This window comes from Pseudorca crassidens, chromosome 10 (assembly GCF_039906515.1).
Source record: "Pseudorca crassidens isolate mPseCra1 chromosome 10, mPseCra1.hap1, whole genome shotgun sequence".
NCBI lineage: Eukaryota > Metazoa > Chordata > Mammalia > Artiodactyla > Delphinidae > Pseudorca > Pseudorca crassidens.
The window spans coordinates 94,356,790-94,373,644 of NC_090305.1; the positions used below are offsets into that span (position 1 = coordinate 94,356,790).

Consider the following 16,855-nt stretch of genomic DNA (forward strand, 5'->3'; position numbering starts at 1 on the left):
CTATCTCTAAGTAGAGTTATTTGTAAAGGCACGTATTAAGTATCTATCTCATCACATGTAAAGATACCCATAATGTACTTTTGATAGAGCCCTTTCTGCCTTTCCAGTTAGTGTCTGCCTAATGAACTTAAGTTCTTCTAAAACAAGTATAGTGGAGTTGATGGCTCTAATTTTTTAAATACCATCTCAGGTTTTCCAGAGAAGATTAGCAAGTCTTTAGTGTAATTACTTGTCTGTGTGTGTTTTTGTAAAAAATAAATATGTAAACAATTGTATCCCCTGCTAGGAAGCCGCAATCTTAAAAGCTGTGGTTAGCTCACTAAACCATTGATTTGCAGATTCAGTGATGCCCTTGCAATTTAAGATGCGTCCTAAACGTTTCAGCTGGAGGATGATAGATGTCTTGAGAGTACTTAAAGACCTCACAGATTGTTTCTATCCTTATCTCACTACTTAAGTAAAGTTTCCTGAAACCACCCTCCTAATGGACTGCTACAAGTTGATAAGGTTCCACAGAGAGTGTCCCAAGAGGCAGCAAGTAGAAAAGCTGCCAGTTTCTTATCCCCTGAGCCTTGAAACTGACACATCACTTCTGCCTTATTTCAGTAATCCAGGTAGCCAAAGAACCCACGAGTTTCAAGGAGAGAGGGCCCTGGACCTCATCTTAGTGGAAGGCATCTTTAATTCTCCACATTTGTGCATGGACATTTTTATTTTCATATTTATGATTTTAAAAGAAACAGATGCACTAGAAAAAATAGAATGAGCATATAAAAATCTGTTTTTATTTCATTGGTAATATTGCATATGATATAGATTAACTTATTTAAGGTTAAGAAAGATTATTTGATTTTAAGGAAAACACTAAGTATATAATAATACTGGAGATGCAGATATCACTAAAATCATAATAGTGATATGTGAATAAATGACATTTGGGGAGCATTGTCTAGTGTGAGCTAATAATGTTTAGAAGCAAGAAGGAAGGGATTGGAAGCAGCATGGCTTCAAATAAAAGAAACAGTCTCTCTAACTTGATTCACTGCCATTTCTTCTTGCTATCAGTCCAGTACCAACTATTATCTGGAGAAGAGCTGATGGAAAGCCGATAGCAAGGAAAGCCAGAAGACACAAGTCAAATGGAATTCTTGAAATCCCCAACTTTCAGCAGGAGGACGCTGGTTGGTACGAATGTGTGGCTGAAAATTCAAGAGGGAAAAACATAGCAAGGGGACAGCTGACTTTCTTTGGTAAGACTGTGATTCCAGTTTATCATTTGTTGACCTTCCTGGTATTAACATTATAAGCTGGGGGGTTTGCATTCAGGTTTTTTCAGAAGGATTGTTCGAAATAGGATCGTGGAAAACCCTTGGTTTGCTGATTAATTAGCATGCCCTGGGTGATTCTGGGTGGGGAGAGTGAGGATGGGGGGCAGGGATGGAAGATATAGGCTGATACGTTTGGGGGATAGAAATTAGTGTGAACACACTTGCAAAGGACCTATTTTCTCTCCTGCCATCAAGCTGTAAAACTGACACAGGAAACGTTTTGTTATTCCTGCTCCTGTTTTTTTTTGTTTTTTTTTTTTTAAGCTCTCTGCTTTTCTTCATTCTAATTTTGATTTGGAGTTTGTGTTAATCCTTTGTAATTGCTCCTGTTTGGTAGTGATTTAATATGGTACTATGAACATTTCAAAATGCACATTGTCCAAATTTAGTTCTTACCAGAGTGGAGCATGACAAATCTCTCTCACCCCAAAGACTTTTTCTGCGCAGCTGCTCCTATTCCAATCGAATCATCGGCATTGATCCAAACATAATATAAATGTAAAACCTCTAGCAAGTGGTCATCAATTGAGCCTATCTTGGAAACCCTGTTAGGGTATTGATTTGAAATCCAGAAAGGGATTTCATCGGATAGGCATTTTGAAAGCAAATTGAGTTCTCCTAAATTGGAACATGCCTGAATCCCATCTGTCTGGGGTATTGAAAATAAATATTATAGATCGATAAGTATTCAAGAATGGCTTAAATAAACAACAGTGTATATTAAAAGGTTGAGAGCAGTTCTTTGGGCAGGGGCAAGTTGTAGCAAAGGCTTTAAACCTTCCTATTTCTTGCAGTAACTAATACCACGAAAGTGTATTTATTTCATCAATTCTTCTTCCAAAGCGTTTTGGTTTTAAGATATGGGGAAAGAATTTTGTTCAGTAATCATGTAAGGTTTTTTAGAAGCATGATTAGAAACTGGGCGGAGATTTTGAATATCAGCTAGCCTTCAGCAACCTCCCCCATCTGATCCTCAGCATTTTGGACTCCTACTTCTGACATTGGCCAGTTGGTGGAAGAACACACATGATTTTACCAAGTGCTTCACATGATGACTTCAGCACCAGTTGTTTGAATAAATTTGCACTCTTTTTAAATCACTCATCTTCCTTCAACAATAAAGGACCAACTCTACTCATGCCCGACGACAGACTTGTTGCTTGATCTTTGCTCTTTCATAAACTGTCATGGTTGATACCTTATTTGATTGGTTGAAAAGCAAAAGACATCACAGTTCATTGGCTGGAAAAACATAAGACTGAAGGTTACAGATTTGTTCAGTGAGATGCACTTGCTGTCTTTTTTAAGTGTTTAGGGTACATTTTTCTCTCCAGTGTAATAATTATTTCTCCTGTATCAGGTAGGAACAACCTGAAAATATTCAGGTAAATGACCAATTTTTTTTTTTTAATTAGTTGGGTAGATATTTCCATCCAGTGGCGGTGGTTCCTAAGTGTTACTTGTGTTGCTCGAATAATTGATTGAAGTCATTTTTCACTTTCATGATTTTCTTTGAAGTGAAATATCTGTTTCACTATGTTAAAAAGGTGTGAAATCGTCTGTTACCAGGAGATGACATAGTGCTTTCTGGTAGGTCAAAGGTTTCCTGCACGAGAAATAGAAGAGTCCAGTGTTACTGTTCTGGAAAATCAACCTTGTCACTGGCCTCCAGCCTTGTATAGTGAAAGGTTTTTTCAGGGATCCTGCCTGGAGATGAAAATCAGGTCCTAACGGTGTTTCCCTTTTAAAGGAAGTTGTCTGCATCCACGCATGGAGAAAAAAGCAGAATGAAATTTGCCTACTTTCTGAAGATAACTCAGCTTTTTCCTCAGTTGTCAACCACCCTAGGTGTTAGAAGCTTGTCTAATAAGTTGACTTTCATGGTGCTGGGCTTTTGCATCTATGTTTATTCTTTTGTTTATCCTCAACTAGAGTATCAGCTAGTTGACACAGAAACTATCAAATTGTTTTCATTGTCACAGGAGAGCTTAATTATACAAAAGTGCTTGGCTGTCATTTTTTTTCTTTCTTTTTATATATTTTTTCTGGTATCTAGTGGGTTTGTCCAGTGCTGCGTTTCTGATATCCAGCTGCCTAGATCTCCAAGTTAAATGAGTTATTATCATTAAAGTCACCATATATTTCACAAAAGGGGAGAAAGTAGCCCCAGTCACTTATCCACGAATGTTCTATCTTTGTTAACAAGAAAATTTCTTACAACATTAAGATGTGCTGTGCTCAGGGATTATAAACCATGGGTTTCAGCTTAGAAACCTGCTTCTCCTTTTTGGTTCCAAGTTGCTGCATCCCATTCATCACCTCTTCACTTCAACAACAACGGACAGGTGTGCTCACTTCTGTTCTGGCCTGACAAATTGGCAATTTCTCTGATCCTGCCCTAAAACCCTTTCACCTTCCTCCAAAGGCCTGCTGGGCATGGTTCCATTGCTCCTACGTTCCCTGTGTCAGGATGAGAGAAGCCCCTGTTCCTGGTTGGTGTGTTTCCACTGTGGCTGTGTCTTTAGGTTAGCATGTGCTACTCGTGGCTGGGATATGGGAAGAACTGAAACTAGTTCAGACATAAAACATTTTTACCCATCTCCATTTTCCCAATTTATTTTGCCATGACCTATACTTGTCTGTGTGGTCTAATTTTAATCTGCTCTTTCAGATATTTTTCAGCATAAAAAACTTCCTAAAAAATAGATCTGTTAATATATTCAGGGTTAAAATACTACAGATCTTTGTTACTTAAAGATTGACATTTTCTAAAATGACTTTAATATATTATTAATTTGTTCAAAAGAAATTTTTATTGCCTACCATATGGCAGGCAATGTTGGGCACTTAGGGTTGTAAGACAAATCCCTGCCTTCAAGGAGCTTGTCTTTTACTAGAAACTGATGGGAAATTTACTATTAAGCAAATAAATGAACTAGAAAATTTCATAGTGTGGTAAGAGTTGTGAAGAAAATGAGTTGGATGATATGATAGCATATAACTAGGAGCAGAAGAAAGGCTTCATAAGATAAGGTAGTCAGGGAAGACTTGTCTGAGATTTGACTTTGGAGCTGAAACCTAAAGGATGCAAAAGAGCCAGGCTTTCAAGGAGTGGTACATTCCAGGCAGAAGGTAAGGAAGTACAAAGGCCCTGAGACAGGAAACTACTTAACATTGCAATTAACACTGCATTGTGAGATGTAACAAGGAAGCTAGTGTAACTTAGTCATGGTGAGAAAGGGCAAAAGGTTTGGAAACATAGGAGGGTGACAGATGATGCAGTATCTTGTAAGCCAGCCACAGAGTTTGGGATTTATTCTGATCATAACGGGAAACCAGTGGAGGATTTTAAGCAGGGGAATGACTCAATCACATTCATGCTTTTAAAAGACCACTCTGGTTGTTTTGTGATGACTAGATTATAGGGAACCAAGAGTAAAAGCAGGACAACCGGTCAAGAAGCCAACCAGGTGAGAGAGGTTGGTGGCTAGGACTCAAAGAAGGAAAATAAATGGAGGCTTGACGTATATTTTGGAGTTAGAATGAGTAAGACACTCCCGAGTCATTCCTACACTTAGCCATTTTATAGATAAGGAAATTGATTCCCAAAGAGAAAATGTTACTGATTGAAGTTACATGGTTATATAGAGCTAGATTCCAAATGCTATGCCTGTTCCTTCATGCTAGAGGTTCTCAAACTTCAGTGTGCTTTCGAGTAATCTGAAAATTTTATTAAAATACAGAATACTGCATTCAATCCCCAGAAGTTCTGATTCTGTAGAACTAGGGTGGGACCTGAGAATTTGTATTTCTGTTAAGTTCCCTGGTCATGCTTGTGCAGCTTGTCTGGAGTCCACAGTGTAAGAACCATTGCTCTCGTGCTAGGCTGTTTTCAAGTGGTAGAGTGAATCCTAAGATTAAATTACATGCAAGCAAAGGTGTTCCTGCTTCCCATGAAAGCTAGCAGCTTGCTGTCACATCAAGCATTATGGCCAGTCTACATAGACAAAGTAGGAGGGTGCTAAAGTAATTATCTTTGAAAAAAGGAAAAGGAAGTATAAAATGGATTTAATTCACTTGATAATTATTCATCTTTCCACCTCATTATGTCTGTATAGTCACTTCCTTTTTGCACAAATAGACCAATAGAGTAACATCATTTAGAAGAATGAAGCATGAACTAAAGGAACCTGATATTTAATGCCTTTTGTTCGGTTTCTCCTATATGTAACAGGTGTTAAGAGAGTAAAATCATCTTCACCGTGAGGAAATAGGGAATATAATATTTGAGCGGTGAGCAGGCTGTTGTTCATAGAATCCTATAATGTTTGAGCTGGAAGGATCTACTGGGGCCAACTCATTGATTTTTTAAAATTTATTTTTATTTTTGGCTGTGTTGGGTCTTCGTTGCTGCGCGCGGGCTTTCTGTAGTTGTGGTGGGCGGGAGCTACTCTTGGTTGCGGTGCGTGGGCTTCTCATTGCAGTGGCTTCTCTTGTTGCGGAGCACAGGCTCTAGGCGTGCGGGCTTCAGTAGTTGTGGGGCGAGGGCTCAGTAGTTGTGGCTTGCAGGCTCTAGAGCGTAGGCTCAGTAGTTGTGGCGCACTGGCTTAGCTGCTCCACAGCATGTGAGATCTTCCTGGACCAGGGCTTGAACCCATGTCCCTTGCATTGGCAGACGGATTCTTAACCATTGCACCACCAGGGAAGCCCTTCTCTTTGATTTTTATAAGTTAAAAAAAAAAGAAAAAGAAAAAAAAGGCCCAGAGACATAAAATAACTTACCCAAGGTGATAGAATGAGTGAGAATCAGAGCTATGACTAGACCTGCTCTTCCTGTGTTCCTTTTCCTGCCAATAAGACATTTTAATAAAATAGGTAAAGGGAAAAAAAATTCATCAATCATCCAGATACTTCTGCTTATTTTCCACAACCAAAGACATACATTAAAACATCCAGTTGAACAGATGACTTATTCACTTCCTATTTTCCAAGGTGATCACCTGATTATTGAGTCCAAAAGAGCTCTTTTTTATTTTCCTCTCCAACTTACATCTGTGACTATATGTCTAGACCTTGTAGGCCATGGTCCTTTGGCTCTAAAGGCAAAACTGTAGCCATGATGACACTGCACATGGTGTTGGATTATCTGTAAGGTCAGAATACAGAAGCATCGTGTAGCATCTCATACTAATTTCCCCACAGATGTGCTATGTATATGTGATCACTAGATACTATTCAGCCCCACAAAGTGGCTTAAAGGATCGAGTGACCAAAAAATGAACACAGCAGATAAGGTTATTCTGCAGTAAAGCTGTAGTCTGCTTAATTGTCCTGGACAGAGCTGATCTCGAGACCCTCCGTTTCCTTGAGTGTCACTTCAGATAGTCAACAATTTTTGTTTCCTTCACTTCAGCTGGTAGTTCCAATTGAGTGGGTTGGTGCAATTTTTCAAGGGGTGCACATTGAAACATTTTGTAAATAATGGTCAGTGGGAAGTAATACAGGAGTAGGGTTATAGGGTCCTTACCCCACGAGAAGCTTCAGACCCGGGAAGAAAAAGTCACATCAAAGACAATGTAGTGAAATGCAGTTCCATTCCCTTACTCTGTCATCACAGAAGGCAGAAGTAGCTGTTACAATTTTTATCTATCAAGGAATATTGTTTAAATTTACTTGTAGCAAGTTTTGCATACATAGATTCATTTATCTGAAAGTTTCCGTGCTTCTCTAAAGCTGGAGTCCAAAAATTTTGGGTTTCAGGTCCCCTTTTCACTCTGAAAGATTATTGTATACTCCAAAAAACTTTCGCTTATGTGGGCTATTTCTACCAATATATAGCATATTAGAAATTAATCCCGAGAATTTGAGTACTTTATTTTAAAATGACAACAGTATAATCAGTGCATATTAACATAATTAACGTATTTTAAGAAAACTGTATTTTCCCAAACAAAAAAGAGGGATGTTGTTTAGGTTTTTGCAAATATCTTTAACGTCTATCTTAGCAGAAAAAACTAGATTCTGGTATGTGCTTCTGTATTTAATCTGTCACGATTGTTGTTTTGGTTGAAGTGTACGAAGAAAATCTGATCTCACACAGATGTGTAGGTGGAAAGAAAGGCTCTCATGGACTCTCTGAAAGAGACTTGGGGAACCCCAGTGGTCCTGAGACCACACTTTGAGAACCATGGGTCCAAAAGAATACTCCCTTCTCCATTGACAGTAGGGGCATAGTTTGAGAGCCTGTCAGGAGAGCACAGACGTTGAAGCCAAGCAAGGCCTGTGTACCAGTCCTAACTGAGCCACATTCTGAATCTGGACTTTAATGTGTCTGGACCTCATCTGTAAAATGGGGACAATGACACTTAATTTGCAGGTTATTATGAGGTTGAGAAATAACATATATAAAGTGATGCTGATTGAGATATTATGTAAGTACTTTAGTGTTTGTGATTGGTAGTACTCTGCTCAGAAGGTGAATAGGGGATGGAGAAAGGAATGTATTTAAACCAGTAAGAGCACATTCAGAGAAACAGTAGGCAGTGACCGAGTTGAGGATTAAAAATAAACATAAAGAAATTAGTCTGTGTTAAACTAGATAATAGCTTGGTTTGTTTGGGTGGCAGTGGGCTTGGTGAACCAGCCTTAAGACCTTTTTCATGAACATATGGCTAATTTCCAATCCTTTTTTATTCATTGATTCATTTCTCAAGTTCTGAAATGACTACAGCACATCCAGGAAGAAAAGAGAAAATGTATGCTCTTATAGAAATTAGGTAGGAGTAAAAGAGTTAAACCAACCCGTTCAAAACAATACACGTGATGGCACAGAACAGTTTTGCTGTTCGTGCCCTATGAGCTGTATGTGTTCAGGAGGATAGCAGTTGACAGATCAGGGAAGGCTTCGTGGAGGAGGTGTTTCCGCAGAGTGAACACTGGGTAGGGATGAAGGGGAGGAGAACATTCCAAAAACACAAGTTGTTTTGAACAAAGATATGAGGCAGGAGCTGGCTTATTGGATTTGAGAACAAAGAAGACCCTCATTTGACAGGAGCTGTGTGTTCACTGGGCATACTTGGACAGAAAGTGAGAGAACTAGGTAGAACCAGATGACAGAGTACTTTAAATATTAGCCTAAAAATATGAAATGATGGCAGTGTTCTCTTAATTTGTACAACATTTACAGTGTGCAAAGCACGTTCGCACATCCTATCCATTATCTCATGCATGGATTACTTCCTACAATCATATCTGTTTTATATATTAATGAGTACCTATTAATATAAACGTACCTGCTTTGGGTTACCCTTAAATGCGCCTTCACATTGTTGGTTTTTATATTCTTTGTGGCTTATCATTGTTACCTGTGAGACAGTTGGCCTGGTGGCACCTCCTCTGCCATTGCCAGGAGTAAAAGTACAGTGCAACTTACACAGAGATGAAGAGATCTCAAATAGGAGAGTCTGAGCGAAACAGTAATTAACAGAGAACCCAGGAGATCCAAGAATTCAGATGGTTCAAGAGGTAATTAAAGGTTTAGCACATTAAAGTCAGAAGGGACTTTAGACACCATCAAGTCCAGCCTCCCCTTGATTCAAATGAGAAAATGTGTGCACTCAATCTCCAAGTTCCAAATTCAAAGCTCTTTCTACAAAAGGACAAGATATAGATACCTCAAAATAGTACTTTTCAACATGTATGTATTTTTAAATTGTCACGTTACTTTTTTAAACATGAAATTTTCAATATTTAAAACAAAGCAAGGCTGTCCTAGTTGAAGGATGTCCCTCCCAAGAACTCTCTGAGCATCATAGGACTGAATTTGAAAACCCTCATTAGCAGGGATCCCCAACCCCCCGCCACGGGCCGGTACCAGTCCGTGGCCCGTTAGGTACAGCAGGAGGTGAGCGGCAGGCTAGTGAGCAAAGCTTCACCTGTGTTTACAGCCGCTCCCCATCGCTCACGTTACCACCTGGGCTCCACCTCCTGTTGGATCAGCATAGGCATTAGATTTTCAGAGAAGCGCGAACCCTACTGTGAACTGAGCGTACAAGGGATCTAGGTTGCGTGCTCCTTATGAGAACCTAACGCCTGATGATCTGAAGTGGAGCTGAGGCAGTGATGCTAGCACTGGGGAGCGGCTGCAAATACAGATTATCATTAGCAGAGAGGTTTGACTGCACTGAGACCATAATAAATCAATTGCTTGCAGAAACACTATCAGTGAGTGGCAAGTGACAATTAAGCTGCATCTTATGGAGTAGACTGGACGTAAGGAACACACTTTGGGTGTCACTGTCTCCCATCACCCCCAGATGGGACCATCTAGTTGCAGGAAAACAAGCTCAGGGCTCCCAGTGATTCTGCATTATGGTGAGTTGTATAATTATTTCATTATATATTACAGTATAACAATAATAGAAATAAAGTGCATAATAAATGTAATTCGCTTGAGTCATCCCAAAACCATCCCCTGCCGCCAGTCCATGGAAAAATTGTCTTCCACAAAAGTGGTCCCTGATGCCAAAAAGGTTGGGGACCGCTGCTCATTAGGATATTGATTGCTGGTGTTGTGTGGGGAGTGGATGAGAGCCTGAAGTCAGAGGACTGGAGATTATGAGGGGAGATCAAATTTGGACCCTAGCACAGAACACAGTATGAGTCTTTCATGTGAAGCTCGTCCTTCCTTTTAGTGACTTCTGCAAATGAGAAGTTGAGGGTTTAAGAGGAAACTATAACAATAAATTGGAAGACGCTCTACAGTAAGGTTGGAAAATGAATAGTTCAAGTGCCAATACCGGGAATGTTGGATTCAAGGTAAAGATATTGACAGTATCTCAATGATTCTTGTCAACAGTATAAGAATTCCAGCTGGAGATAAAGATTTGGGAAGCAACTGTATATATGGTAAACTGAAGCCAAGTAATTATCTTCAGGCTCATAGAGCTCACTATCAGTATAATTCTTAAGTAATGTTAGCCAAACCTCTGCATTCCTTGGACATGATTCATCTTCTCCAAGACTGTGTAAGCAGCCAGAAATAATTTTGAATGCCCACAGGTCGTCATCCTAATAGCAATTTAAATTGTTTTTCCCCATTAATATCCTTTCTTTAAAATTTTTAACTTTCTAAGGTCTAAGGCTCATGATGGCATTTCTTTCTACCAGAAATTTCTGGTTTTGGACAGTCAGAGAGCCAGATATGTCTGAGCATTGTTTAACCACTAAATTCCAATTATATCTATCTGCAAATATAAATTGTTATTGGATAAGATGCTTGCATGATTCCAGTGGCTGGAATACACATTGACTTAGGTCATTTCTGGCAGTTACTGATCTAAAGATTGAAATGAAGAGCTTGTTCATTTATCCAAGAGACTAACAGTGTCACAGCGTCAAATAAAACACAACCATTTAACCTTATATTTGAATTTGTATCTTGAGAACAAGACTTAAGATGTTTTAGAGGAGAGATTCTTCTATTCAAACCTTGAAAGAACATGAATGGCCAAAACAGATGGTTCTGTTTTAATATGTGAATATGATTAATTCTGTTTAGTATTGGAGATCTATATATATATAATGCCCCAAAAGGCATTTAGACACAACCTTCTTCCTGAAATAATGGGGCTGAATCAACCTGTTCAAGCCTTCCTTGGAGCTATTTTTCAGACATGGAGTTATAAAATGTAGTTGAACCTAGATATTAAGTGATAAATACAATGGACCCAAATACATTATCAAAAACAAGTTACAGGAAACAATATTTTCTATTATGCACTAAAATGGACCATTTGTCATCCAAGCACTTTGAACTGGGTGACCCAAAGAGCTATGTAGAGATATGAATAATTTCCATCAGGCACAGGACTATTCTATTACAAAAAACTCACCCACTTAGAGATGATTCATCCAATCTAAGTGAGTGGCAGGAGCAACCTTCACTGTGTGGGCTTTTGCCCTGTAGATCTGCAGTTGGCATGTTAAAAAAAAACGTTATCTCATTCTTTGCCGTTTATATAATATCATATTCCAATCGTGATCCCCCTGGGCCCATTTCCAGATATTGACTTCAAGAGGAACATGTTTATATCATTTCAAATTTGGCATATATGAATTCATTTTGCTTCGGGAGGAATAGGTTTTTAACCATTCAAATTTGGTTTCCACGAATTAATTTTACTTAAAAAAAGGAAAGTACCTGACGATGTCTCACAAAGGCTGAATTTGCTGTTGATTTCACCTTGACCAGCACAAATCACTACCACAGAGCATTCCTGTCGAGCACCTTAACCTTCATAACCCTGTTGCAAGAGACAGAATGAGCCCTCAGAAGTGTTTAATTAGTTAGAACTTTGCAAGGTCTTTTCAAAATACTCTCAAGGCTCTCCCTTCCCTTCCCCATCTCCTTTTTGAGATTGCAAGGTAGTGCTTCCAGCTTTCTGTATTTTTGAAAGAAAGCAATGAATAAGCCCAAGAGTTACAGGAAATCTATGACATTGAAATCTCTGTCTCTGCACATCGTTTTGATGTTCCCTTTTTGAACTTCAACTTGACATTGCTTCATAAGTTACATTTGCCCTTCCATTTTTTTTTTTCTTCCTCACTCTCTTTGAAAAGTTTGGCTTAGTTGTTACTATTCCACACAGATTTCTGTAGCTTTTCTTTTTTGCTTTGTTTTCATAAACTCTGTGGGGGGTAAATATTCAGCAGGGTGAATGTGAAATCAGGCAGACAACTGCCATTAGCCTTATCAGGATGGCACATCAGATTTTCCAGGCAGAGAACTCAAAAGGTGTCTACCTTTTGAGCTCCTTTGCATTAGCAGCAGGAAGATAAAGAAAAATGGTAGGCTTGCAGCTCTTTCAAGGATAAAGGTTATAACCCTTCGTTCAAGTTAATACTTGTTGATGTTATAACTTTTTTGAAAGTTGACCCTTTCAGCCTCTCCGCATATGCAGCAATGCATCATCCCCATCAGTAGAGGATTTGTAAAATTGTGTTTTGCTCTTTGAAAAACATGAAATTGCTTATAGAGGGGTAAAAGGAGAAAGCAGGATTTATTCAGGGACCTAGAGACCTCTGCTGGTTAAGTGACTTGTTAGTGTTTTTCCAGTTTCATTTATTGCTGGGAAGATAAGAGAGCTTGGCCTCAACACTAGTCATTTCCTTTTCAATTAAATTACGGATGATCAGTAGCCTCACTGAATAAAGATACTGAGGTCAAGTCAGCAAAGAGACGAGTTAAGAATATTGAGTAGCATCTTCTAATTAAATACTGATACCAGTTCTGACTGTTAGGTTTACATTGGTAGGCATTATCCTATGGAAGTGCCTTGTTACAAGATAACATTCCAGAATGACAGCTGTGCTTCTCTCCTGCATGAACTTTGTGCTGAGGGTCTTCTGCCTAAATATGTTTGCCATTATAGTTACCAACGGCACGAATTGTGCTTTAGGGAAGGCTTGCTATTGATGAAGACTTTTTAGGGAACGTTGGTTAACATTGTCTTTATCTCCCTTAAGAACAAGGAAAGAAAATATGACCTTCATTGAAGCATGAAAAATTAGGCATAATTTGGGTGGGGAGAGTGGAAGAGGGCATTGGGCAGTGTGGGAATTAAGTGCTGTCTTGAATTCCTGTGTTAGACTGTGGGCAGGACTTGATTTCCTGAGAAGGTTTTGGTAAAAACCAGGACTCATTCAGAGATTTGGAATTCCAGGCCCATACACTTGTGGATAACATTCTATCAATATGAAAGAAGTCAGTAGTAGAAAATGATGATAGCCTCGAAGGAGAAAGGAGTCACAAAAAGTATCCGTATGATGTGTGTGAGAGACACCCAGAAATATAGTGCCTTAAATAAGAAGCTTATTTCTCTCCCATGTATCTCTCCAAAAATAGGCAGGTGGGTCTGCTGCTGCTTTCCTCCACAAGGTCATTCAAGGGCCGAGGCTGGCAGGTCAGCATTTTCATCCTACATAACTTCATCTCTGAGCCCAAAGCTGTTTCAGTTGTTACTTTTTCCAATCAGTGGGGAAGGGCAGTGAGAGTCCAGGACAAGTATCTTTAAGTCAGTAACCTGGAAGTTGCTCTCATCACTTTCATACACACCACATATCATTGGTATGAACTTAGGCCCATGGTTACCACCAGCTGCAAAGGAATCTTGGAAATGCAGTGTGTAGCTAGAAAAAACATGAGCCCAGCTAAAAGTAGTAGGCTGGTGGGGGGAGATTTCTCTTATTAAAAGGAAAAAAGGAAGAATAGATATGTGGGGGGAAGGGCAGTTAATTTTACCATATGACTCATGGTAGTGTTATTCACATTCAGAGTTGGACATAGGGTGGGGTGTTTTCTAAAAGCACCCCCTGAACTTCTACCCAGCTTTATAATTTGCATAACCTCTGGAAAAGGAATTTTATTATAAGCCTGTTTTTGTCCCTTGATATGATAAACATGGATTGAACATACACTGAATGTATGTCTCTGCTTTGTGAACTGCTATAGCTCAACCTAATTGGATTCAAAAAATAAATGACATTCATGTGGCCATTGAAGAAAATGTCTTCTGGGAATGTAAAGCCAATGGAAGGCCCAAACCTACATACAGGTGGCTGAAAAATGGTGAACCACTGTTAACTCGGGTAAGCAACTGGGTGATGATTGTGTCTTAATATTTACTGTAATGTTGAATGTGGTGTTGTTGCTATGGAAACAGAAAAATGACCAGTTGTCTCCAAAAGAGTATGCAGCCCAATGCCATAAATAGTGGAAAAAGTGAAAGCGAATGCAGGTGATAAATACAAACGGTACATAAATCTGATTCTCCAGCCTTGTTCAACCTTTGGTCTTCAGAGATTAACATCTCTGGCTTTACAATTGGAAAGTTATGCTGAAGGTCTGGAACATGTAATTGTGCTAAGACACAAATTTGCGTGTATGCTAGACACGAATGAGTGAGTAACACCTTTCAGCATCCAAATTCTCCCCTTCAGTGTGGTTTTATTATCATCTTCCGTCCGAGGAGACTAGTGGACAACGTGGTCCAGTATGTTCACCAGCAAAATGCCCACTCTGCCTCAGACGTTTAGCAATGCCATATGCAAGCTCAAGACTAACATCTCTAATGCAACAGAAATAGAAGAAAAACTAAAAGTGATGAGTGAGGCGGGAGGCACCAGCCTATAGGCCCTGAAGCAGGCAGTAGGAGCTGAGAGCTCAGGTATAAAAAAAATCCTCTCTGGAGACAAGGGTACAATATCCTTGTGCAAAAGCAAACAAACTGCTGCCTGGCTTAATAGGACTCTGTGACGTAAGAGAGGTAAAAGGTACCAGGTTATGCCCCCTACTGGCCCTGGATGGGAATTGCAGTAGTCCCAGCATCCTCCCAGATCAGGACCTGAGAGAAGCCTCGAGTAGATCTGCTTCTGGACCAGCGGGCCAGGGGTTGAGGTGGAGGCAACCACAAAACTGCTAAATAGAGGGGAAAATACAGACAAAAATAACTCCTTTTCAAAATAAGCCTGCACACCAATATCCCAAACCATATGCAAAAAAACTTTTTTTAGAAAGATAACCAACCTGTAGAACAGGCTAAGACAGAAATCGGAATAAGTGTGTTAAGGATGCTCAAAGAGATAACTGAAGGAATAATGCCCATAAAAATAAGCGAAGGTGGGACCTTAGAATGAGGAACAATTGTGTCTAGTTTAATTTTCCTTATGTATTTTCCTACTGAAGTCAAATGTTCGCTGAAATTTGACATTTTCCTCAGGCCCCAAGTTGAGACCCAGTTTTTTGTGCTCAGGTTTCCTCCCCCGTCAGCCCCCAGAGAAGAGCAGCTGCTCTGAGCGCTGGCCAGGACGTCAGTGTGGTGTGTGCAGCCGCCGAAACGGGCTGGTGTGATGAGCCTGGCCCACACCCTGGCACCCACACCTCTGCCTGTCACTGCTGGACTCTTTTTGGTCCCATGATTCTCTCAATTCTAAAAGCCAAACTCAAATCGCTAGAGTGTAGGTACCCAGGTAACTGGCATTTTCTTCCCTTTATTTAACGTGAGAGAACATGGACGCTTAGGTTTGATCAAAGCCTAATACGGTGTCCACCCAACTAAATCACAACCCTGGAGCGAACAGAAAACCAGTATGTCTTTATATATTTTACTTTCTTAAATGGCAGGTCTTCTGGAGAAGAGGAGATCCTTTTGGGTACTTATAAAAATTGACCCCTCAAGTTACATAGCCTCAGGCTGATGAATGAGGATGCTCTATTGTTCCATGCACTAACTTTGCTTTCTTCAGATTGGCTACCAGCAGGTGGTCCTAAGCTTAGATCGTGCCACCGATAGCAATTGAGTAAGGGAACATTAAATTACTAATACCTACTCTTTTTCTTAGTAAATTTCGGCTGACGTTAAATATTTGTCTCTGCTTCATCCAAGAAGATTACAATCCTATTAACCTTCAAAGTGTTGCCTGATTATAATCTGAGCGTCTTAACTACTCTAAACGGTAAACTTACTTGTATTTCCCACTCCTCGCCCACAGTTAGCACAAAGCCTTGGAGTAAAAAAAGCATTTTAAATTTCAAGTTCATCTATTTAGAGGGGATATTAATCTGACTGGTTTCACTGTTAAATCAATGAGAGCTCAAGAGAGTCCTACAATTTAAATTCCATTTACCAACTGATGTACGGGGTGTTCCACTTAGCATCTGACCTGCCACAAATTTAGTTGACAGATAAATAGATCATGGTATGTAAATTGCTTATGTGATAGCTATTTTCTTCCCATTAAGCCCCTTTGATATAACACGCAGCAAAATTGCCTTAAGGTCTCAGTTGTAGAAGGTCATTGTTTTGTGTTCCTCTTTTCTTTCACAGGATAGAATTCATATGGAGCAAGGAACACTCAACATAACAATAGTGAACCTCTCAGATGCTGGCATGTATCAGTGTGTGGCAGAAAATAAACATGGAGTTATCTTTTCCAGCGCAGAGCTTAGTGTTATAGGTGAGTCTTTATACTGGAAAGAAAAAAAGTAAAAACTCTTAGAATCACTAAACTACCATGTCCTCTGCCAAACATAAACGTTCAATCCAAGAAAAGGGGGTGAAGAAATCTTTAGACCAAAGATATCACTCGAGAAACAAGGAATGCATTCTGCAAGCAATAAGAAGAGACCACTTTCTAAATCAGCTTCTCCTGATGTTTACAATGGGTGACGCAGTTCCCTTGGCGCTCATTTTTATTCCTCTATCAACCCCTCTTCTAAATTGAGTGACGTTTATGAAATGCTTTGGCGTCTGTTGCTATCACTCTGATTGGGCTTGGAGAGAGGAAGAGCGGACTTGGTGTGGAAAGGTGTATTTGAACAGCCAGCAAAGTGCATCTTGTTCTTTCACCTCTGAATTTTCCAGGCTATGCCCTGATGTTCTGCCCCTCCAGCTCCATTTTTCACCATGTGCCCCTTTCCTTCTGCTCTTCAGCAATGCTGAGCTTTCTGTGCTGCATGTTCACCACCC

At 39.7% G+C, this 16,855-nt stretch overlaps 1 protein-coding gene across 13 annotated transcripts in view; it reads left to right on the forward strand.

Moving 5' to 3' along the window:
- The window catches only part of CNTN4 (contactin 4), a 977,605-nt gene that overhangs the window by 801,666 nt on the left and 159,084 nt on the right, over positions 1–16,855 (forward strand). For all 13 annotated transcript variants that reach the window (XM_067755248.1, XM_067755246.1, XM_067755236.1 and 10 more), the window contains 3 exons: positions 1,066–1,250; positions 13,840–13,976; positions 16,214–16,343. In XM_067755248.1, coding sequence (XP_067611349.1) covers positions 1,066–1,250; positions 13,840–13,976; positions 16,214–16,343 — 452 coding nt within the window. The remainder of the gene's footprint in view (positions 1–1,065; positions 1,251–13,839; positions 13,977–16,213; positions 16,344–16,855) is intronic.